This window comes from Drosophila bipectinata, chromosome 4 (assembly GCF_030179905.1).
Source record: "Drosophila bipectinata strain 14024-0381.07 chromosome 4, DbipHiC1v2, whole genome shotgun sequence".
NCBI classification, from domain to species: Eukaryota; Metazoa; Arthropoda; class Insecta; order Diptera; family Drosophilidae; genus Drosophila; species Drosophila bipectinata.
The window spans coordinates 18,736,967-18,763,092 of record NC_091740.1 but is presented as its reverse complement, the minus strand read 5'-3'; the positions used below and the strand labels follow the sequence as shown (position 1 = coordinate 18,763,092).

At 39.2% G+C, this 26,126-nt stretch overlaps 1 protein-coding gene across 1 annotated transcript in view; it reads right to left on the bottom strand.

Moving 5' to 3' along the window:
- The window catches only part of myo (growth/differentiation factor myoglianin), a 434,902-nt gene that overhangs the window by 267,516 nt on the left and 141,260 nt on the right, over nt 1-26,126 (bottom strand). Inside the window, exon 2 of the mRNA XM_043213331.2 lies at nt 19,398-20,405. Coding sequence (XP_043069266.1) covers nt 19,398-20,379 — 982 coding nt within the window. The 5' untranslated portion in view covers nt 20,380-20,405. The remainder of the gene's footprint in view (nt 1-19,397; nt 20,406-26,126) is intronic.

Here is a 26,126-nt window from a genome sequence, read left to right as displayed (position 1 = left end):
CAAACGTTCTTCTAACCGGCGAACGCTTTTTACTCTGACATTTAATTTTCTTCATAAGTCATCAAGAGTCGTGGATTTAAGTTTCTGTTTATTATTATCCATTTCCTTATTTTATTTCTTTTTAACAAACAGACAACGAAAAAAGTTTTAGAATTTAAATTTTATTTTTAAATTAAATTTTTTTATTTTATTTTATTAATTGATTCTAAACAAAATTTTTAAATTAAAAGTTTTTTCAATATATTAAATTCAGTAAAAATGGCGAAAAAAGACATTTAATTTAATATCTAACGAAAACGAAAAAAAAAATAATTAATTAATATCTAGCAAAAAAATGAAAATAAATAATTAATTAATTAGCAGTCGAATAATGTTGTAGTCGAGGCACTGAGTATCCAAATAAATAATTGGTTTCCAATGACACCGAAAAAGAAGTATACCCAACCAATTTGTAGGGTAGCGCGTCACTTGGCGTTCCGTTAAAATAAAATTCGCCAAACTGCGTGTTATGCGTGTTATATGCGTGCAAAGGAAAGAAGTTTCAAGTCGATAGCTTTAAAACTGAGAGACTAGTTCGCGTAGAAACAGATAGACGGACAGACAGACGGACATGCTTATATCAACTTTATAGGGTCGGAGATGTCCCACTGCGTTGCACACTTTTGAACAAAATTATAATGCCCTCTGCAAGGGAATAAAAAAAGAAAGATGTGGCCTTTTCATCGTTATAATTCGATCTACATTATGTTTCTCAAGTCTTAATTCTAACATATCTATTGCGGCGAAACGGGGCGAATTCGCACAAGAGCGAATATGAGCTTTCGCTCCCGCACCGCCTTATGCTTTCTTATACAAGATTTAGATGACTAACAATTCAACTTAAAAATACAATTCAATTAAACAAAAAATTCAAATTAACAAATCCAATTTAAAACGACGAATCCGTAAACAATTACATTAATTACACAGTGCGACAGTGAATTGGAACTTTTGAAGAGACCTAGTGCGAATTGTTTATTAGGTCGAATATAACAAAAAAACGTATTTGAAATATTTTTAACACCCTCAATCTTGATTTGTTTAGAAAAAACGGTTTTCGGGACTTTATTGCTCTTAAAAATTCCTTAACACGTAATTTTACGCCGATTAAAAAATTTCCGACGTTTTTTAATAGTTGAATGTTGTAGCTTTAAAAAAAAAAATATATATCTTTAATTAATTAAAACAAAAAGGATAAAAATTTTGCAAAAGAAACTGTCATTTTTTCGGTACTTCTTCCAAGAAATGGTATCATTTTTGCATATGTTAATGTTGTTTTATTAATCCAAAATTAAAATTTTATAATTTTTGTTTAAAAAAATGTAAGATATATATATATATTTTTTTTTAAAGCTACAACATTGATCCATTTAAAAACGTCGGAAACGTCACTCTATGTTATTTCACTCAGGCACCGTGATTATTATAACTTTTAAAATAAAAATTATAAAATAAAAATTAATTGTTGATTTTTATGACAAAAATTGAAATATAACTTTTATTTTCAATTTTTATAAAAAAAAATAAGAATAAAAATTATGATTAAATTTTTATTATAAAAATTGAAAATAAGAGTTATATTTCAATTTTTATTATACAAATTGAAAATAAAAATTGTGTGCGAATAACTTCTGAACCGAGTCGACTATTAAAAAACGGTTAACATATTTATGATCTGTGGCGCAGTACCTTTCAAATGACCGAACGACCTAAAGGACATAATCAAGGATTCCTCAATTATTTAATAAATAACAGTGTTCAATACAAAAGGAAGACTCAATACTTACAATAGCTTTCAAACTGAGAGGCGCTTAAACCTGCAGTTTATGACGCTCTGAACAGCAAAGAGAAGACGACAACAACATTGATTTATTGTAGTTCTTCAGACGACGGCAGCGACAGCGATCCCAGCCACAGCGTTGCACTTTTCATTATTGCTTCCAAAATAAGTAGATGAAAACCTCGTGTCTAAGAGTTGTAAAAGTAACCTTATCCATTTCAGTACAAAAATTAGTACAAGTACAATAGCTTAGGGCTACCGAAGGTCTCGCAGGTTGCATGGGTTGAGTTGCTTATTCTGTAGCAGTTTTCAATTTGACAGACCGAACCATACCGTCAGATCCAAGGTACGTTGCGATAAGATTTGCCAGTGCCCAGGAAGCTGGTGGAATAATCGAATCCTCGAGGAGGATGATGGTTCCCGATTCCACATTCGGTAACGGTATTTTCCATTTAAGCTTACGTGATGCCTGGTATGTCGTGGCAACGTTTCCAGAAATTTCGAAGTGCGATTTGCGACGAAGGTTTTCATCTTCGATGGTGGATATGATAGCCAGGATAAAACAATTCATAGTTTAATCGAACCATGCAATAACCTGAATTTTCTTGTGTCGTAGTCCTTCCTTGATTGATCGTACCAGGCGACTAAACAGCAGCTCCACACCGCTCCAGTCGAGGTAAAGATTGTTGTTTCAGTGGTGCTACCCTAGTTTTGGCAGCCACCAACGAAACCGAATATTTTCCGTCCTTGTTTCGAAACCTGCAGTAAACAGCAGCAGCCTATGCCTTGGTCAATGAATTGGAAAAGGCGTGTAGTTCACTCGAGTCCCCTCTTGCTAAGGACAAATCGTTGTATTTGCAACTTTCGTAGCGTGTCGAGATCTACTCTGCAGTTAAGCCATGATTCGGCAATGTTTGGTGGAAGCTCCGAGTCCCAATCGAGATCCAATGGCCATAGCCTTTGGAACATGATTTTGAATTGTGACACAATTGGCGATAGTAGGCCAAGTGGGTCAAAGATACGTTCAACATCTGAGAGGATTTGCCTTTTAGTGCAGTTCGGATTTGATGCCAAGCCGGTTTGGTACATCATCATGTCGTCGGTTGGATTCCAATAAATTCCAAGAACCTTTATTAAAACTTGTACTCGTTCGTTTCTAGAGCTGATAGGGTCTCTGTATTCGGGCTTACATATTCGTGATGAATTCGATACCCCCTTGTCGAGGTCCAATTTGGCGTGTGATATCAGTTGTAATAGCTCATTCTTGTTTGCTAGTAGCTCATCTTCGAGGTTCACTCCATTGAAGACATCGTCGACGTAGAAGTCCTCTAGACGAATTCTTGATGCAGTTGGATATTCGTCTCTGTGATCCTGTGCCAGCTGCTCTAATACCCTTACAGCCAAATAGGGCGCACAAGCTGTTCCATAAGATACAGTGTGTAGCTGGTAGTGCTTAAAAGGCGCAATTGGATGCTCTCTCCATAGGATTCTTTGGTAGTTTTGGTGATCGGTGCTTACCCAAACTTGGCGAAACATTTTGACAATGTCTGCGGTGTATAGGGTGATGGGGGAGATAGAAGAGCTTACCTGAATCGTTGCTCAATGCTTTAACTTCGTTCATATGACCAAGAATGATGTATTCCTGCATGCATTTTACGTACTTCACTCGTAGATCCGGATTGCGCTGTAGCCGTTTTTCTACAGCCATGAAGCGAAATTGTGCTCCTTGGAGTGTATCTGCAAACTTCGGATTTGCCGTCTTAAATGGTAGCTCAACGATATACTTTCCATCGTCGTAGCTTTTGTTCGTCTCGAAGAAACGTTTCTCGACCGTGTCTTCGTGTGGATCCTTGTGAGCGTAGCTGCTGACTTCTATCTCCCTAAATCGTTGTAGTGTACTGTTAATGTTGCATGTGAAGAATAGCGTTGTAGTTGTTGGAAACTCCAACGGATGTGATGACCCATCCAAATATCGAGGATAAGGCAATAAAATTGCTCATGTTGTCGTACATCTTTTGGCCCGATACCAGTATCCGATATGATGAAAGTGCAAGTCCAAGTATGTTAATGCAACGTTCCGAAATGTATGACAACTCAGAACCACTGTCCAATAGTAGCCGGCAGCGTGTTCCATTTGTATGTGTTCCATTTACGTTCTCAACATACACCAAGGCAGTCGGTAGCGTGTTTTGGCGACGCTCCTTTTTGTGTGATATTTCTGCAAGGCCTTGTGCATATGCAGCCGATTGTGAGCCATGTGCTCGTGATATGTGACTTATTGTCACCAATGTAGTTTGAGAAGCGTCCTGATTACGCTGGTCCTCTCTTCTTGTTGCCACTTCCTGTACCGTAGCCCGCGCAGAGTCCGCAGAGCCTGCTATGTGGTGCTCGTTCATAGTGCTCGCCAACATGGCAAGCATAGGTCTTTTTGACTTTTCCTGCTGCTTAGTTTGGCCATCCCATCGCGGCTGTCCTCGATCCATTTACGGCGTGTTTCGGCATCCATTTTTTTTGCAAAATCAACAAGATGATCCAGCAATCCCGTGTGTTTTCTCCGATTGCGTCTAACGCTCGAATTATCTCGTTTGCTCCATCAGTTACTTTACGTAGGACTGATACATCAATCTTTGTGGTCTCCGGTAGCTTCGTGAATTTCTCCGCTTTCTGTATGTGGTATATGGGCAATAAGGTTTGCCGCCTCATCTGTCAACAGTGACTTCAAATAGTGAAACTTCTGAGTCTTTGATAGATGTCATTTCTTATGAATGGTACTGTCATATATGTCTCGAAATGGCCATTCCTTTTAGTTCGCACCAAAATGTTTTATCTGAATTTTCGATAATTCATTGTGCATTGGTTCTGCGTCCATGACCATGAGTCGCAAAAAAAGGAAAACGGTGAGAAAAGAAAAGGTGGACAGCACAAGCCGATTAAATTCCGGCGGCTGCACTAAGAGAGTCTGTTCCTAAGAGAACGAGAGCAAAATAAGAGCGAACGCAATACGTAATTTTCGAATTAAGAGAATCTTTTCCAAATGGAACGAGATTAAGCAGCGTTAGCCGATTAAACTCCGGCTGCTGCATTAAAGGAGTCGGTTCCAAAGGGAATGCGATCCAGAGAAAAAAGAGCAGCGCCAGCGGAGTAAATTTTTGCTATTGCATTAAGAGAGCCGGTTCCAAAGTGAATGCAGAGAGAAAAAAATAAGAAGAGCGAAACATAATTTGAGATGTTCGCATAATGAGTCTATTTAAAATGGAATGAGACCAATAACACAAAAAAATAAGGGATTGCTAATGGCCATCTAATTTTAAGTACCTTTCAGGTTATACTAAACATGACGGAGTTAAAACCATTCCTGTGCCAGGGAATGGATAAAGCGCTATGGAGGACAGAGTGGGAGGTGTGGTTGCGCGCGTTTAATATATATATTGACACGGAGGAGATCACAGCTCTAGGCTGTAGTCTACAGCATTCGGGGAGCATTAATTTCTTTTGTCGAAGAGGAGCCAAATGATGTCTAAACACCTCTTATTACCAAATTGAACGAGTATTTTTCACCGCAGCGCAACTCGGCTTTTGAGAGACATTTGTTTCGATTGATGACCCCAATAGAGGGAGAATGTTTCACAGAGTTTTTGATGAGGCTTCGCCGCCAAATAGTTAAATGTTCATTTGGAGAGACCAAAGAACAGATAAAGGATATCTGTCTAAGACAGAGGTCGGCACGGCCCTATCTCGGGGGCATAGGAAATTTCTCTGCCCGAGCTCTGCCACACACACACAGTATAAATGTGTGAAACGTCATGCTCACAGCCTACTTTCTGCTATTCGTTACTAACACTAATGCGGTAAAATCATATCAATGTATTGGGGTGCCGACCACTGGTCTAAAAGATAGGATCATCGATGCTGGGATTCGTTCGAGCTAAAAAAGAAGCTATTGGAAAATTTATTCACTTTGGAGGAGGTCATAAAAACATGTAATATCGACGAACAAGTTAATAAACAAACGCAATCTATTGGCATAGGATAACTCCAGGGGTTAAGTTTTAGTTGGATTTTTATTTGGAAGGAGCAGCTGAGGTGCCGCTCCAACGATCAAAATGTCTCTGTTCTTTTACAATATTTTTTAAGTCTAACTAAGGCTAAGTCTCGTAGCTGCGCTGCTCGCAGGCGGCGGCAGAGAGACGGCTATGTACTTATGTATAAAGGAATATAATAATATACGTTGTTATGCACTCCCAAGTGGAGGCGCGAGGGGTATGCATATGCTGACCGTTTGTTACGATTATGCCGACACTAGCACTTTCTGTGTGTGGGCTAAGCCATAACGATCGGTTCATATTTCGGCCACTTAGGGTTTATGACCGGGACTTTGGGTTATGTAAACACTGCAACAAAGTGTTACAGTGCGCACCCTTTAAGTACTCTCGGTACAGTGGGTATTCAATATATGTGCATACTACACTATGATCCCGCAATCGAATGCAAATAGCGTCAACAAAATAGTTCAGCGCAGCGCGAGTTCCGAATGTGGCAGATGTGGCCAAAAAGGGCGAAATGCAGGAAATGCGAAAAGATTGGAAATTTTTATCGGAAATGCCGTACAAGGAAAAGGAAGCCATACGACAAATGGGAAGGACCTGATAGAAAGCGACGACATCGTGATCGTTCTATAATCAAGTCCATATATAGTGGCTCGAAAAGTTACTCGGATAGTCCAAACGACGCGTAATTATTCAGAGTGGAACATGGATCATCACGAGAAGAAGAAATTCCATGTAAAATAGGGAGCGATGCATTCACTATGATAATTGATTCGGGCTCGAAGTACAATCTAATAAGTCAGTCGGATTGGCGAAAATTGTGCGAGAAAAGGGCAGTAATGTTTAACTCGCGCGCGAAATCAGCCAACCAGTTCCGCGCATATGCTTCTGATCATCTGCTTAAAGTGCTACAAGTTTTTGAAGCCCCGATTTCGGTGCTAAGCGATCCTGAACTAATTGCTACTTTTTTACGTCATTGAAAATAGTAGACAATCGCTGTTGGGACGTGACACAGCAATCAGCATTAAATTTAGCATTAAGTTTGGACATCATCGAACCAGTATTAAGCCCGAGCGCTTGGATATCGCCAGTCGTGATTGCGTTTAAGGACATGAGACGCGCAAACAAGGCAATACAACGAGAAAACTACCCGTTGCCAATGTTTGAAACGTTTGTGAAGGTGCCAAGTATTTTTCGCGACTCGAAGTTGACCCCGAGAAAGTGAAGGTGATTACAACGTTTAGAGCGCCCAAAAATAAAGAAGAGGTACGCAGTTTCCTCGGTTTAGTCACATATATTGGGAAATTTGTATCTGATCTGGCGGATAATACAGAGCCTTTGAGGAAATTACTGAAAAGCCATGAAACGTTCTGTTGGGGCAAGCCACAGGAAGTAGCATTCCAAAATCTCAAAGCTAAGATTTCCACAGTTCCAATGCTGTCATATTTTAACCTGCAGGATAACGTTTTTAATCGCAGATGTCAGCCCAGTGGCGTTGGGAGCAGTGTTAAAGCAATTTGATAAATCGAATACTGCACGCATAATATCGTTTGCTAGTAAGAGTTGGTCGTCGGTGGAAAAAAGATATTCACAAACAGAAAAAGAAAGCCTGGCATTGGTTTGGGCGGTGGAAAAATTTTATTATTATTTAGCGGGATTAAAGTTTGATCTGATAAACCAACTTCGCGACCCCCGGCCAGGATTGAAAGGTGGTTGCTGCGATTACAATCTTACCGATTCCGTGTGGTATATAAGGCAGGAAAGGAGAATATTGCCGACTCACTATCAAGACTTTGCGAAGTAACCGATGACTGGGCTAGTGAGGAACACCTATTTCGCGTGGTGTCAACCTCAATTCCTAGATCGGTCTCCATATCGAAGGTCACAGAGATGAGCACCCAGGATGAGGAAATAATAGACGTGATGACATGCCTTGGTCAGGATTCATGGAACTTAAATATAATATGTATATTCTATTGCGCGGCACAAGACTAGTAATTCCGCGAAAGTTACGTGGACCAGTACTTGAACTCGCTCATAAAGGGCATCCCGGGATAAGCGCTATGAAACGGAGGCTTCGTTCCAAAGTTTAGTGGCCGTGTATGGACAAGGACACAGAACAGTATGTTAAGGAGTGCCGCGATTGCCTGTTAGTATCAATGCCATTAAATCCGGCCCCCATGAAAAGACATCCGTTTCCGAATGGACCCTGGAGATGCGTAGCGACCGATCTTTTGGGCCCTTTACCAAAAGGTGAGAATGTACTCGTATTAATAGACTATTACCTGCGGTATATGGAATTCAAACTCATCAAGTCGATATCATCGAAAACCATCATTAAGGAAATGGAAGAGATCTTTTCCAGATTGGGATTCCCGGAAACATTAACAACTGATAATGGGAGGCAATTTGTCAGCGTCGAATTTAAAAATTTTTGTGAAAGCAGCGGCATTTGGCTAATGCCAACTCCCCCATACTCGCCCCAGGCCAACGGCGAAGTAGAAAACATTAACAGATCTCTGGTGAAACGCCTAAAGATAGCTCATGCCAATAACGACAATTACAAAAAAGAAATTCAAAAATTTGTATTAATGTATAACGTCACTCTACACGGGACCACGGGCGCACCACCAACAGAGCTAATGTTTAACAGAGTCATAAGGGACAAAATTCCTGGCATACAGGACCTCGTGGGCGAAACGGTTGATTCAGAAGAGAGAGACAGGGACGTTTGGAACTGTTTTTTAAATTGGGGATTTAAAGTCGTTACAGGTACCTTCCTTCGTATTCTGTCGAAGGAAGGCAGGTTGTTGCCGGCTGGATCTGCGTACCCATCGACCTCATCATGAACTGATAATGCGTCTCCAAGCTTTGCGAATTCGCTCCATGCAAAATCGAATCGTTCCAGCAAATCTTCGATTCCATCCCTTGATTGTGTTGCAGGTAAACGCTCAGCTAAGGACACGATCCTCGTGATCGTACCCTTCAGTCTGCGGCAGCCCGCAACCAGTAGTTTGTATTCCTCCGTTTAAGGCTATACCTGGCGATGTATTTATTCAGTCAATCCGGGTCTGAAGTTTTCTATGACGAGAAATGTAATGCGTACTTGATTTTCCCAAAATAGTTTATTTGAGTGGACTGTATACAAGCTGCGTGTTCTCGGATTCATTGCTAAAGAATAACTGACTTATTAACTAAATGTGACGCAGCGCCCTAATGCGTATACAGAAGTTAAAAGTTAATCCCCCTTTAAGGTTTAAAGCAGTGTTCGGCTGGGCCCTATTCCAGATCATGGCCAAATTTCCTTTATTAAACTTTATTTTCTTTTATTAACTTTCTAAACTTCTCTTTCCGTCAAGTTGCGCCTATTTTTATCTTTTGTAAAATATAGATCATTGTGCCTACCTTAGCGCCATGTAAACCGTTTTTGCCTGTTCTCCCCAAAATTTTTTAATTTAAAGAACGTTCAAGATAAGTCTTGCCATTAACGCTCCTCGAAGTTTGGGAGGAGAGCAATCGAAAAGACTACGCTGTTAGAGATTTAAATAAAATTAAATAACTAATAACTAATAATAACTAAGTAAGTAAAAATGGAAACATTTCTCAATGTTGATGTAGGCGGTGGGGATAGGCGTGGTCAAGGTTAAAAATCAGCAAAATTCGAAACTCGACAAAATTAGTTGAAGCATATATGCAAAATTTCTTATATTATTTTGTGGTGTATTCTTGAATAATACTTTATTCAGAGTGAGGAATCAGCATGAAAATGCCTAAAGAATCCGGTGGAGAGGAAAGATTAATGGCGACATGCTTCCTCTGTGAAGCGGAAGACGAACACTTTAGGGTTGACTGTATCGGCGCCGACTGCGTGAGCATGTCCCATCCCAAGGGTGGTGCTCTAGATAATGGCGGCGTAGGATAAACCTGGGCAGAGTGTGACGTAGACGTCCATGCACAGAACACGACGTTTATTAGAACAGAAAAGCTGACTAGCCTGACGGCTGGGGACAACTACCAGAGTTACTTAGGTGACGATCAGAAGAGGATCGGAACGAATGACGTCAACGAGGCTTCGAGGGAAGTGCAGGACCTGCAGACGGAGCTAAGGTTGTTAGAGGAAGAAGATCAGTTGTTGCAGTTGCGACAAAAACTTATACGAAAGGCGAAAGGCGCTCTTGTGTAAGCTCATAAGGGAGGGGAGACTGGCCTCACAGAAAAGATGGCTGTAGCACAGTACTGCTGGTAGGATACAATTTGTGAAGTTCCCTTTCCATTTGGAAGGGAATGGCAGCACGCAGAGAGCCCACAGTGGACTTCTTGGTGGAGTAGCCAATTGTTTGCGCTACGATGAAAGCCACCAAGTTAGACCAATACTTAAACAACCCAGCGCTCACACAGAAGCTCACGCATATATATATATATTATATATACTTTGGCAGAGTTTAGTACTTGGCTATCGCAAATGGCAGAAGAAGCAAGCCATGTGATAGTTCTCAGCCCGTTGTCAAAGACGGAGAGAAGGGCCATGGAACATACACACACTGTGGGCTGTGCCGGCTGTGCACCCGCAATTGCAGAACCTTGGAAAGGATGACCCGCGATCGCTAGAATACTACTCGACGGAGTGGCTTGTGGTGGAGATGTTTTCAGAGCTACAAGGTGGAAAGATGCGGCGTCCCCAATCCTTGCCCCCAATCCCCAACAATCCCCCCAATAGATGGCTGCCTAGAACGCCATCATCTCCTGTTGCATCGCGGCAGCCGGGATCCCGTCCAAGCCAGGTGCCATGCACACAGACAAGAGGGTGTAGCAATGCTATTCAGGGTATTGGCAGTGACTTTATATGGATATTGTCGACAATTCAACACGTATGCCTTTATTGATGACGGGTCATTTTGAACATTTATCGATGCCCCATTGCTAGAAGACCTTGGAGTGTTCGAACAACCTCAGCCCTTTAGTATGCATTGGACTGCCGGAATGCACCGGTATGAGGACACATCGGTCAGACTAGACTTAAGGATCTCCGGCATTGGCCAAACGAAGCTATATGATCTTTGCGACGTTTACTCGGTCAAGTCTCTTGATCTCCTGACACAGTCGTTGGATATAACCCACCTGAAAGTACAGAACAGACAGCGTCGACATCTACCACTGTCCGGATATGACTCAGCGCAGCTGAGTTCTCATAGGTCTGAATAATTGTAAACTAGGGCACGTGCTTCGCATCAAGAAAAGTACAACAGAAGAACCGATCGCTAATAAAACCCGTCGGGGGTGGACGATTATCGAATGAACCTCCAACAGTATGGGTGAAAGCATAACCTCAATCTACCACGTGTTTCACATATGTGCATGTGAAGTTGAAGGGAACAAGGAGATCTTGCGCCTGCTTGAGCCTTTCTTCGCCCTGGACAGGAGAAGAAAAGCTACTCAAGGGACCGGACCAACTAGAGCAGTTGGTACCAATACTTCACAGGCTTAGAGAGAAACGTATTGCGATTCGCGGCGATATCGCAGAGGTGTTTCATCAGGCCAGGATACACAACGAAGATCAGAGATACCAACGCTTTTTATTTATAGATCCATACACACAACGGAGAGAGATCTACGCCATGCAGGTAATGATTTTTGGGCTAGTTATTCTCCCAGCTAAGCCCAGTACGGGAAGTACGTGAATAATCTCGCTTTGTACAGTGCATCCTGGAGAATCATTATGCAGACGTCAAGGGAGGATGAGGGATGAGAGAAGATTCCTCATTCGAAACTGGGTATCGAATTCCAGAGAAGTACTAAGCGCACTCGGCGAAAGAGCATCCTCGTTAGAGAGACTAGATGTATTGTATTTTAGCCGCGTGCAGCTTTATGGCCCAAGTTCATGGGGCCTTCCATGACATGGAAGTTCATTCCACACACATCTTCCTACATCGGTGGGGCATGGGAGCATTTAATGCGATCCGTGAAGACGGCGTTGAAATCAATCCTCCTGGAAAAACGACCATCGAATGAGTTGCTGAGAGCCGCCCTAAAGAAGGCGGAGGCGATAGCCAACTCGCCAAGAGAACCGACGATGGAGCCCCTTTCTGAAGGAGAGCAGCTCAGGAAGAGCTAGATGGAATTTCAAGGTGGCGTGATAAGGTGGCGGACCAAATGGGGCGAGAAGAGTAAGCCTCTTGTAAAAGGGGATATCGTGCTAGGACCCAATCTGGTGTTTATACAAGGCCCGCGACGAAGCTGGCAGTCCTATCTACAGAAAGTAATTTGGTAGATCCCTGGCGGAACATACAAGTGGGGAGTGTTGCGATAGTTAGTAGAACTGTTCCAGCGGAATCTGGTAACGCCGAAGTTACAGAACCGATATACTAAGCGGGTATTGAATATCTGTTAAGTCAGCCGGTAACCATGTGCCTAAGCATTTTTTTCGACATTGACATTCGACGGGAAGCGGACGAAAAGTGAGATGATACAATTAAGATTTAATTATGAATTTTCCGACTTTTAATTTCCTAGGAATTCAAAGTGCTTATCAGTGGCTACCGACTGTACCAATATTAGCCCTTGCTGCCCTTGCCTTTCCTTGGCTTATGTCTGTGGTTATCAAAGAAAACAAATAAACTATCAACAGCAACTGGGGTGGCGCTACAAAATTCAAAGATCAGCAACAGTGGACTTTGAATTATAAAAACCAGCGAGTAATGACAAAAATCTTCTAAAATGTCCAAAATAGAAACCAAAAATAATTCTCAATATATTTCTAAATAAACGCTTGTTTTCGAGTCAGTTTCCGAACATTTTCTGACTTACTAAATATTAGGAGATTCCAAAGACATCTCTTGGAAGTGTTTTTATACCTTTGCAGAGGGTATTGCAATTTTGTTCAAAAGTGTGCAACGCAGTGAAGGAGGCATCTTTGACCCTATAAAGTATATATGTATATTTTTGATCAAGATCACCTATATTTATATAGCTGCCACATAACAGAACGATCGGAAATGGTTTTTGGTAGTAATACCAACTTTGGTATTATTAAAGATAGAAGTTTGGGACTTGTTTTAAATGTTGTATTATTATAAATTGGGTTATATTATCATATTCTCATAAGGATCGGCCAACTATACCCGATGCTTGCGATATATATCCAGTTTTAACTGCAAGGGTATATCAACTTCGGCTCCGCCTGAAGTTAGCTTTCCTTTCTTGTTTTTTTTTTATATTTAAAAAAAAAGACTTTTATTAAATTTTTCGTATTCCAAAGAAAAGGGGAAGAAATATAATTATTACTTATATTATACAAGAAGCAAATAACAAACATATAGATTATATAAAAAAAAATTTAAAATAAAATTATTATACTGAATCTTGACTTTTAGAGTTGGACAAATCCGTTCCAAGATTCTCTGCTGAAAGTAAGTTCTTTACGTCTTTGTCGATAATACTACTATAATAAAACTACTACTTTTTGAGGATATAATTAATAATATTCTACATTGTGTTATTTAATAAACTTTATTTCTAATCTTTATTTCTTGCTTCAAGCGCTTCCTCGGACATCATTCCAATTGGAAGACAAAAACTGTTTATGGTGTCTGCTCCATGAATTAAAATTCTGTGAACGATGGCATGTAAAACCAAGGGTATTTATCAGCAAAAATTTCTGCAGTTTCCATAGCTTACGATCCAAATGCATCCGTGTTTAAGTAAGTAATAAGTAATTAGGTAAACGCCAAATCGGAACATTCTAACAAAGGGCGAAATTGCCATGAACAGGCTGTCAAACTTCTTTAAATGATCTATGATCTATACAAATATATCTCAAATTAAATAAACTTTCTTTTTTGCATGCAATATATATGTAAGTCGGAACGGTCAGATCGACAGACTATATACTAAAACTCCCATAAAACACGTTAATTGTAAACGGCATAGAGTTAGAGAATCAGGATTTTCTATGGATTCTATCTTTGGCTAATTTATGACATACCAGATTTTTTAAGGATCGCTTGGCTATAAGTTAACAACAGTCAACTGACTATTTCATTTTTTCGGACTCCCTATAGCGGAGTAATACCAAATCGATTGGTATTCGTAGGTGCCACTCTTATTGAAAGAGTATCAACACTACGAATCCAACGTTAGTCGACTAGCGGATAGTTTAACCACAAACGGTTTAACCGCAAACGGTAAGCGGAATGGAGTAAAGGAGAATACGAAGAACTTAGGCGTGGACTTAGGGTACAGTAGGACAGGCTAAGTTAGTCTAAGATCTGCAGTCGATTGTCACGCAGCAATAAATTGGAAAAAAGAAAACTGCGTAGTCTCTGTCTCACTGGTTAACCTAATAGCACACGTGGCACCAATCCCAACTGGCCAAGACTCTATCGAGCTTCAGCCAGAGGCACATAAATAGCTGCAGGCCTTCGCCGCCGCTTACGCCAAAGGGGTGAAACCGAGATTCTGCATGGTGTCTAGCTAGCGTAGATGTTGTTGACACTAGTGTACCTGTTGAAGGAAGCAAAAAGAGGTTGATGCGGAAAACACAACGAAGTCGACATATGTATATAGTGACAGCCAAGCGGCTTTAAATCGATCAGCTCGACCCCAGTAAATCGAAAATGGTCTCAGCCGTAAATATCCCTTCACAAGATTACCCATCAATTGGGCATTAGTCTCATTGGGTTCCTGGTCACAGGTATATAATTGACAACTGCATAACAGAAAAATTTACATGTATTAGTACCACCAAACGGGTCCAAGGTGATATGGAGGGTATTGGTATACCACTAGACTCAACTAAAAAGAACTCAACTTTTGAAAATAAAATCCCAATCCTTTAAGATAGAAAGGACCCACAGCTATAACAGCAATTACTGGGCAATGGCCCCGTGACTACTGCCAAAGCTTAAAAAAAGGAAAAATCAGTCAAGTATCTTTTATGTTACTGCCCTCCCGTCTCTCACACTATCAAATGTATGTGATATATTCCTAACCAACAATTTGGAGGTGTCAGAAATAGATCCACATAAGATACCCAAGGCGCTGGTTTGGAAAATCGTCCGGTTTTACTTAAAAAAACTGAAAGTTCTCCCAGCAGGCACTAACGTATAAGTCAAAATCCAAGTGGAAACAAAAAAAAATCACAAAAATGTTGCTATGCTATTGCTATTGCTCTCACTTTGATGACAGCCGGAACAGAGCTAAAATAAAAGGAGTTCAAATTTGAAAGCAAGATGAAGCAATTGAAGTTACTCATTGTGTGTTAGTTGTTCTCTATTACTTAATCTTAAACCTCTTACCTCTTACCTAATCTTAGACATTTATAGAAATTGCTATAGCTCTGCTCCAGGTGTCATCAAATTGAGAGCAGTATAATAAAGCTGTCAACGATTCTACTTTTGGGGAATCGATTCTGTTCAACTAAAATCTGAAAAAAAAACATAAAATCGATTTTAAAATCGAATTCATTACAGCTGTACAGTAAAAATAACAAAACCAATTACTACTGCAGTAGCATAGCCCTTGGTTTTATGATGCTCGCTGCACACTCCACTCTTCTTGATGACACCGGTAGTGTCAGTGCTCCACCATTGCTAAAAAAGCCTACTCCCTCTTTTCAATTGTTGAAGATGCCACCTTTGAGAGGAGGGCCAAGTGGCCGAATTTCTGCTCCCTGTTTCAAACAACTATTGACAGCTATCCTCACCCAATTATATGGAGAAGCTCAGGCTCATTATTTGTATTTGGGATTCAAGACTGGAGACCATGAGAGCGTTGCAAATAAATGACGTCAATTATGATGTGGCCTTTTGAAATTGCTTAATAATCTACGTTTAATCTTTCATGCTTGTATTATCAAGCTTTCGCTAATACGCTTAGGGAAATTATTTAAACGATTCAACGATTATATGCAGCCAGAAGCTACTACAAACGCTTAGTGAAATAATTCTTTTGAATTCATTGTGGGAGTCCATGGCTCAATTCTTGTTGCAATGGCTCAAAAGTGTGAACATGGCTTTGAATACGAATCCACTATATAATCAAAAGGGTGAATGCAGATCGTATAAAAACCAATCATTGTGAATGTACATTATTGCTCATCCTGCTCCCTGCGCTCGGTGCGCTTAAAACTAAGGCATCATGCCCTGGGGCATCCTCACGAGCAGTATAGTGCTACCATATGTTAATGGACTAATGTTTGGAGTTGGCAACTTAAATTTGGTCAGCCTTAGCTTTCACAGGTGCGTGTGATTTCAAGACGTGTTCGACTACCATGGATTGCTTTCTTCTAGAAGTCCATATGTGTCGCCTTCTCCTTATATTAACTAGGAGGCTGGACGATGGCAAAATGATGACCTGGTACCAGTGGCGGATCGCCAGTAAAATCTATAAAAGAATAGTCATAATAGACGCATAGTTCTAGTTGTATTCATCTCGCCATGTTGTACTATATTTTGTTGATAACGTCTTTTTACGCTTTCGTTGTATGATTCAGTCGCCCGTGAGCTATAGCGTCGCAAACATGGAGCAAAATAAATAGAAAATCTGGTATATTTTACAATACCGCTACGTCAAAGGCATCTCAATCTGCCAATAAAATGTGTGCAGTTTGGGGTCCCGTTTCTATTTCAACCGCACATCGATGGTTTAAAGGTTTTTGTGCTGGGGTAGAGGTGATCAAAGTGAAAATTGCGAAAAAATCGCTGAATTGGTCGTGGGAGACCGGCATAGTTGCAGCCGTAGCATCGACCAAAAGCGATCCGTTTTTGGCGATTGGTACCTCGTCGAGTACCTCGCACCAAAGTTGGAAGTCGAAAGTTGGCCACAAAAAAACACTGTGAAAATTGTCTCTCCAAGTTTTTTGGAATTATGAAGGTGTCATCTCATTAGGAACAAGTTATCGAACAAAACTGCGCATATTTTACTTGAATTGCATGATTGAAACTAACTTAAATAAAAATTTCAAAATCAATACAAATTTCACTTTTATGAAACCGTATATATGTGTTCTAATATGTAGAATTCTCCCATAAGCACACGGCCTTTCATAGTCGTTTTACGAAGGTAGTCCAATAAATACTTAGCCTTCAAAAGAAAAACAAAAATTTTGGAAAAGAGGCGATTTAGTCCTTAACATAAGCTCCTTTTAGCTCGATACACTTGACCCAGCGATGCTCAAACTTCTTTAACCCTTCTGAAAAATACGTTTCCCGAGGTCTGCAAAATAAAGATCTTTGGCGGCGACGCTTCATTGCTTCATTTGAAGCAAATTTCTGTCCAGCGAGTGACTTTTTTAAGTTTGGAAACAAAAAGAAGTCACACAGAGGGGGCCAAAGTCACAGAAGGGGCCAAATCTAGAGAATATAGTAGAGGGTTACCAGTTCCTAGTCTTATTCGACCAATTTGGTTCACGATGGAAGAGCACTTTTTTCTTCGTCAAATGGGGCCGTATTTTCCGCAATTTGGCGGCAAATCGTCCCAATAATTCGGCATAGTATAGCCCTGTGACCGTTTTGCCCTTCTCCAGGTATTCGATGTAGATCACACCATGTGAATCTCAAAAAACGGTGGCCACCACCTTTCCGGCCGATGAGACAGTCTTCCTCTTCTTCGAAGCAGGTTTTCCGGGTGAAGTTCACTGTTGCAACTTCCTTGTTTTCTGGTGAATTGCGGATTGCGCTTAATTAGCGTCAAACACTGCTCTGAAACACTGCACTGAGAAAACGCGGCACCCATTGCGCCGATAGCTTTCTCATGCCCAAAATTGTATGCAGGATATTACCCATGCGGTCTATTAAGATTTATACTAGAGAGAGCTGAGAGAGCTATCTCGCGCATCTTCAATCGGCGGTCTGCCAATACGAGATCGCGGATTTCTGTCACGTTATCCTCCGTGGTAGCCGTTTTTGGGACACCTGGGTGTGTCCCATCAAAAATCGACGTGCGACGTTGAAACTTGTTGAACCAATTTTTGACGGTCGTCATCGAAGGAGAAGAGTCACCGTACACAGAATCCAAAAACAAGAATCGAATCACAGAACGATATTGCTCTTTCTCCATTTTTCTGAAATTTGCGAACATTTCCGATTCAACACGCATTCAAAACAAAAATACGATTCCGATTCGGCTGAAATTTCGACATGCTAGAATATACTACACGATAGTTAGGCTAAGAACTTTTCGGACTGCCCTCGTACAGTACTTACAGTGTTGGTGTGCAGGCAAAGCCTGGGTAGAGATATTTCCAACCAAATGTGATAGGGTTTTGGTCACCGTCGGTTTAAGTTAACTTAACGGTGCTTACAGAAAACGGTAACTGAGTAAATTGAAAGTATGTATATGAAAATGTATATTTTTATGCAGGGCTACAGTGTCGGACTGGATTATTGTACGTCTTAGCTATATACAAAGAGTTATGGTAAGTGGTGCGATCTGTAGAAAATGTTTATTTTAAAAGTTTTTTCAGGGACCATAATCATTATGAGTTTTATTTTAAAAATCACAAAAAAATCAGAATTCTCCGAGCGAAAAATAAAAATCTGAAAAAGTCATTATTCTATTGAAAAATAAAATTCACAAAATAATCATTATTCTCTGATCGAAAAATAAAAATCACGAATAATCATTGTTTTTGATTTTTATACCCTTGCAGAGGGTATTATAATTTTGTCCAAAAGTGTGCAACGCAGTGAAGGAGACATCTCCGACCCTATAAAGTATATATATTCTTGATCAGGATCACCTCCTGAGTTGATATGAGCATGTCCGTCTGTCCGTCTGTCCGTCTGTCTGTTTCTACGCAAACTAGTCTCTCAGTTTTGAAGCTATCGACTTGAAACTTTGCACACACCCTTCTTTCCTTTGCACGCAGTATATAAGTCGGAACGGCCGGGATCGGCCGACTATATCCTATAGCTGCCATATAACTGATTGATCGGAAATGGTATAACTTTGGTGTTTTTAGAGTTAGAGAGTTCAAATTTGACATGAGAGCTATTTTTGGCAAAATATTACGACATGCCAAATTTCATAAGGATCGGCTGACTATATCCTATAGCTGCCATATAACTGAACGATCGGAAATGACCCAACTTTCGTGTTTTTGAAGATAGAAAGCTGGAACTTGGTACAGATTATATTTTTATACCAAAGTTCATAACGATCGGAGGACTATATCTAATAGCTGCCATATAACTGAACGATCGGAAATGGTATTTGGTAGAAATACCAACTTTGGTATGTTTGAAGATAGAAGTTTGCGACTTTTTTTAGATTTTGTATTGTAATAAATTGGATTATATATTCATATTCCCATAAGGAGCGGCCAACTATATCCGATGTTTGCGATATATATCCGGTTTTAGCTGCAAGGGTATATCAACTTCGGCTCCGCCCGAAGTTAGCTTTCCTTTCTTCTTTATTTAGGTCATTGTTCGTAGCTTATAAATGGGCATTTTAAAGAATGTAGAAAAAAAGAATATTTTAATGTATATATAATTTATATTCTTATATACTTTGACAATAGTTTGCTTACTTACGTTCGGGAAAGATATAAATGTTGGTGATATGTGAAAGAATACCTTCATAATCATCATTTATACTATATATTTGAATTTTTCTTTTAGTGTCTAAATTTTCGTTGGATTCTCTTTTATAAATATTTGGGAACTGATTTGCAGTATAAGCATCATCCCCTTGCATCTGAGAAGATTCGTTATCTTTAATATCGTCGGTGTTTGCACTGCGAATCTGGCTAGCATTTTGTGACAAAATTTCTGATGCTTTTCGTCGCACATCTGAATTTAATGCACGGTTTGATAAAACACTTTTAGTAGATAAATTGTAATCTTTATAAAAGTTATCTATTATATTTTGCGGTACTGGTATTGGTTTTGTTATATTTGGAAGTTGTTTAAGGTTTAATCGCATAAGTATGTGCATTTTGATAGACTCTAAACTGTCCAACCTGGCTTTTTCTCGTAATTGTCGTTGTAGCATATTATCAAAATTCAGGAAAACGTTACGGTTTATTGAAACGCTTTGAGCGCTTGTTTTAATATTTCTATTCACTTCATTTTGCAATTTGAATTCATTTAAAGGCGGGCTATTATCAATCCGATCTTTTTCGGAAATGGCAGTTATGTTATAATTTGAGCTTATCATGTTTAATTGAGGTCTTCCACTGGTATTTAAAAACTTTCTGTAGCTTTCAGCATTCTCTTGACCATACACAAATTCAGCAGATAGAAAAAGAAGAAATATGGCAAGAAACAAGTTTTTTTTTGCAATTTTCAATGACGAAACTGAAGTGAACTTTGAGCACTTATTTATTATTTTTAATCTTGGTGTATGGAAAATAAGTCGAAGAAGAGGAGAAAACCACGCAGTATTGGTTTCAAATAATTTATTTTCAAAATTCTGTTGGGTTTCATTTGAACAAATTTTTATTTTAGCAATATATCCTAGATATTGTCCTCGAAATTTATATTTTTCCCAACCGGTATAATTACTGGTCGTCATGATTCTAACAAGATCGTTTTTAGATGCTACAAAATAAAAATAATCATAAATTAGGGTTTATTTAAATATTTCGTTTAATTTTTATAAACAAAGCATTACATATCATAAGCTTAGAAAGTAAAGTCAAATAAGATAGGGACAAAATAAAAAACCTGCGACAAAGCCGCAGCCACGCCCAGCCATTTTTGTGACGAAAAAATTTAATATAGGTGTATAGAACTACACAACATAAAGTATTATTAATGTCTGTATGTTATTTATTATTTCTTAGACGTGTCAAATAAATCAAATTATCACTTCCACCCCATATTAACCATTTTTTAAATTTAATTGACAAATAGTATAGACTCTTAACAAAAACAAAAAATATTTTTTTTTTTTATAAAAATACAGAAACAGAGTAAAAGTTCTATAATTTTTTATAAAATTTTCCGAATGAGCTGAACCAAACTGATAAAAAAACCTAACATTATCTACTTAGAGCAACACCTTCGTTTGATATATGACTCATTCTGAATCATTCATTCTCAGACGCAATTAGAAAAATTTTAACTCTGAAGAGTTAAATTTTAGCTCTTAAAATACTAGTAATATATATAATAATAATATAATATAATATAATATATAATATAATAATATATATAGTATTTTCACGGTTTTCCACCTTCGTGCACAGTCATGTTACCTACATATGTACATACCTGCTTCGGCCGAACCGCCCACATACTTGCACCATTTTTCTGCTATTCAATCCGTTTTTAATATTATGTCCAGCTGGTTGTAAGTCACCCGACTTTAATATCCCAGAAATAAAATGATCTAGTGTTAATAATTTACCATCCCTATCACGATGGTAGCATGTCCGTCTGTCTGTTTCTACGCAAACTAGACTCTCAGTTTTGAAGCTATCGACTTGAAACTTTGCACACACCCTTCTTTCCTTTGCACGCAGTATATAAGTCAAAACGGCGGACTTTATCCTATAGCTTCTATATAACTGATTGATCGGAAATGGTATAACTTTGGTGTTTTTTGAGTTGGGGAGTTCAAATTATACATGAGAGCAATTTGTGGCAATATTACGACATGCCAAATTTCATAAGGATCGGCCGACTATATCCTTTAGCTACCATAATACTGAACGATCGGAAATAACCCAACTTTCGTGTTTTTGAAGATAGAAAACTGAAACTTAGTAGAGATTATATTTTTGGTCAGATAATCCGACCTACCAAATTTTATAACGATCGGCTGACTATATCTTAAAGCTGCCATATAACTGAACGATCAAAAATGGTTTTTGGTAGAAATACCAACATTTTTTTTTTTTTGAAGATAGAAGTTTGGGATTTTTTTTAGATATTTTATTGTATTTAAATGATTTTATTTTGATATTCTCATAAGGATCGGCCAACTATATCCGATGTTTGCGATAATATCCGGTTTTAGCTGCAAGGGTATATCAACTTCGGCTCCGCTCAAAGTTAGCTTTTCTTTCTTGTTTAAACTAAATAAGTTTATTATTGAATTTGATTGGTCCGAAATACTGGCATGTCCAGATATATATATCGGCTTACAATTTATTACACTTGAAATTTATTCGTTGACTCCTGCGTGCCATGGAAATATCCATTCGATTGAACACATCCACATTGCTATACAAAGCATCTTTCAAATAGAATAGCAAATGGAATTTTAAATAGAAATAAATGGCTAAATGACTCAACATGTCTTTTCCTGTCGCTGCTTACTTTGGAAAACTCATCGGCAAATACTGATAAGGGAACTGCTGATCTTTTGGCACAAACAACGGATCACTTGGATTACTAAAGTAAGTAACATAAACGTAATAGTACGCGGCACCTGTGTGCAGAATATCTCTTTTCTTTGACCCAGATGTTAAGAAGGATAATTTATTTTGAATCTAAACAGTCAATAAGAAATGCGCTGCAGATCTGAGAGTTATCTACCTGGCTTATCCAGTGTTGAAAACTTTTGTAAAGTGTATAATTTTTAAAAAGATACCTATCATTTTTTAGTCTAAGTGCCAAATAAAATGTGAGCAGAAGAGAATTTAATAAGCACACACATCTCCACTAATTAAATTTATTGTTAGTGGGGCCTTGCATCGCCGAGGCTATTCAATTTTCTTTTAAAGTATTCAAAAAATTTTATAAATGGCCGCTATCCAAAATTTGTATTTAACTAAGAAAGTTGCTCGAGAAAGTTGGAATCGTTTAATTCGTAATAGAAGACAAGGCCTTTGAACGCTTCGAACAGGCTTCTGCTTTATTAGGGGAACTGAAAGTCAACGAGAACGACTTAACCACGCTGATGGAGATGGGCTTCGAGCTAAGCGAGTTCCGGCTGGCTCTCCGGTCCTGTTTCGGTGCCCGTGATGTCGGCCAGGCTATTCAGTTCATCCAGCAGCGTCGGCAGCAGCTAAACAATGCCCGGAAACAATCCAAATCAGAGGAAGAACAATAGATCCAAGAAAACGGACTGCGATTGGATGAATCCCAGGAGCATCTGCACACTCACCGAAATGGGTTTCGATCGTCGGTTGGCCAAATTGGCGCTGCAAAGAAGCAACAACGATGTGCCACAAGCGGTGGAACTCCTGCAGACCCAGTTCGATGATCTGGTGTCTGCCTTGCCCATAACCAGTGTCTCTGCGATCATGACGTGATGAGCTGATGACGATCAGCTGAAGCATCTCCTCCGTTTTGGCTTTGAAGAGACCGCCGTACGGGCAGCCCTCGAAAGCCCCGACAATGATGTGGAGAAAGCCATTGAATTTTTGCTACGCTCCTTCCAAACTGAAGAGGAGCTCAAGGAAACCATGGATCGAATCCGAAATCTATCAATGCAAGAGAATGAGCCCTCCAGCTCAAGCTTACGTTCAATGTCGCCGCTATTATCGCCAATTATGAACTCAGTTCTACTTCGAGCTCAAGAAGAGATAGATACCATGCAGGCCTATCAGAGTTTCAACTCGGACATTAACCAGAATGATCAGGACTATTTGGATTTGCCATTGGTTCTGGAAGAACAACTCCTGGCAGAATATCGTCACCTTCTAGAGCAGTAAGGTTCATCCAATTCTTTGTAAATAAACCGGTTTCCTATGGAAAGATAACTGTAATCATGACTTGTATATTGCAAATCGTTGTTTTATAATGGCACTTAAGTGGCATTCATTCAACTACATAGCCCCTTCCCCTTTTTCTCGTATCTGCAAGATTCATAAGTACGAGTTCTATTGACAACTAGAAAAAATGTGATTAGCAGCTGCCTATTCCCTTCTTTTTTTATTTTTGCTCTTCTTGATACCCTACATTTGAGGTTTTTGGATTTCATTAATATTATTTGAAAGGTTAAAACTTAAATTATCTTTTAGTTTATGCATATATATTTCTAAAGGTTTAGTTTTCAATCATTTTTGCCCTTTTTCTAACATTGTCCGCTAAGTTGTCCGCATGTCCGCTAACTTTTCAGCTTCTAACTCTTAAAAATCTAAAGCTAGGCTCAAACTTAATAAAAATTAGTATTTAAAGCCACTTCGACTTAAATAGTATTGTCTTACTATATCCTTTTATTTTTTTTATCCTTTAAACTGGACATTCAGTTTTCGTTTCGATCCAAACATTCATTTCTTTATTTTATATTTTCTATCTATATTTCTAAACAAACTTGCTAGCTTTATTCTTTGGCAATTATTTATTTTTAATTTTTTGTCGCTTGACTTTCGACCCGGCTTTAACGGTGGCTTTTTTTGTTGTATTTCGACGGCCAACAGAAAGCTGAAAAGCGGCGCTTGATTGGATTGAAGGCGTGACCTTGTTGTGGTTAAAAGAGCAATCGTAAAAATTAGAAAAATTGAATATTTTCCAAATCAGTTTTATTTTGAATTGGAATAAAGTTTCCCCAAGGGCTGATTATAGCTTTTTCACAAAAAAAGGGATATACATTATGAAAGACTTTGGATTTTTTTATTAATATTGGATTTTTTTTTTGATTTAAAACTATTTACATATTTTTTCAATTTTTTTTTTTTTTTTCATAACAAACAAAAAAAATGGTTTCTAACTTTTATGGTTACCTTTTCTGTTTTATAAAGTTTTCTGTTTTTGTTTTTGGTTTTTAAAATTTATAATTTATCCAACCACATTATATTTTTTGAGTTGATATTAAAATCACATTTTGTTTTACATTTTCTTCAGTTTTAACAAAAGTGGTTGATGGTTTTTGATTCCTAAAAAAAAATATTTAGTTTTTTTTCTACTTTTTTATACTTTGGTTACTTTTGGGAATTTTTCAAAAATCCAATTTTCTGATTTTTATAAAAGTCTTCCAAGGGACATTGTCACAAAATATAGTTAAGCCAAATATTGTGAAATTCTAATGTAAAAAAAATTGTTTATTAAGAATAAAAAGGTTTCTGAATAAAAAAGCAAATATGGAACATTTTGGAAGTTGGATAGATCAAATCGCGAATTATGTATCTCAAGCTACGTTGTTAAGCATGCCAAGTAAAGCCCATGGTTGATTAGAAATAGGTCAGATCCGAGAGCGATCATGAAGGCAAAAAAGAAATTAAAAAGGGTTTAAAAGTGAAATGTTATCAATCTAAGCGTTCAGTATAAACGTTGTGTTTATACAACAGTATAAACGTTCCTACCGGGTGATCATCAAGGGCCTCCATTACTCGACTGATCTGGAAGATATCAAAGAGGGACTCGGGCACTCGGGCCTCGGGCACAAAGTCAGGGACGTACATAACTCCACACAAAGGAGTACCAAAAAACCCCTAAACATATTTTTCGTTAGCCTGGAGCCAGCCAAAAACACTAAGGAAGCGTTCCAAATCAAGCGGTTATGCACCTCAATAAAGACGGTCGAGCCGCCAAATAAATTTAACTACGTCCCGCAATGCTACTGCTAATACCAAAGATACTGCTAGCGTGAATATCGTTGTGTAAAGTGTGCAGGTGAGCACTGAAAAGAACGCAGAACGATGTAAAATAAACGCAAGCAAACCGGCCCTCTGTCTCTATTGCGATGACCCTCATGGCCTCTTACGAAGGCTGCGCTGCCTATAAGAGAGCGAAAAACTTTTTGGCCCCAAGCAGCAGCTGTCCCACGGTACCAGCCGCCCCACTTCAACAGGATCGACCCCAACGCTAGCAGGGTTGACCTGCTAGCCACCAATGTCAGCTACGCTGAAGCAGCAAGAAGTGCTGCCCCACAAGTGGAGACCAGCTCCAACGCCAACTCAATCCCGCCAGACAATCCACTGGACGCGGTTATGTCCACAATGGAGGCCATGTTCGAGGGAATGATGGAAAAAGTTATGGGTCGAATGACCCAAATAATCGCCACTATCTGCCACGTCACAATTTGGAACGCCAACGGCCTGGTGAAAAGCAGGCCAGCAGTGGAGCTCTACTGCAAATCTGAAAAAACCGATATTCTCAACCACCCAAAAGAAGAGGTCGCGAGGGTGCGGCCATCCTCATCCGCACAATCAAGTACAATGTCAGCGGCGTTGACTTCGGGATGCTCCTGAACTCCTTCGGGCCCAAGTTCTTCATTGGAGGGGATATTAATGCCAAACATCCTTGGTGGGGCTCCAGAGTCAATGGTCCTACTTAGGCAAATCTGGGCTCGCCATACTACAGGCGCTCCGACCTAATGGCTAACAGATCCGTCGAAGATCCCAGATGTCCTAGACTTTGCCATCACAG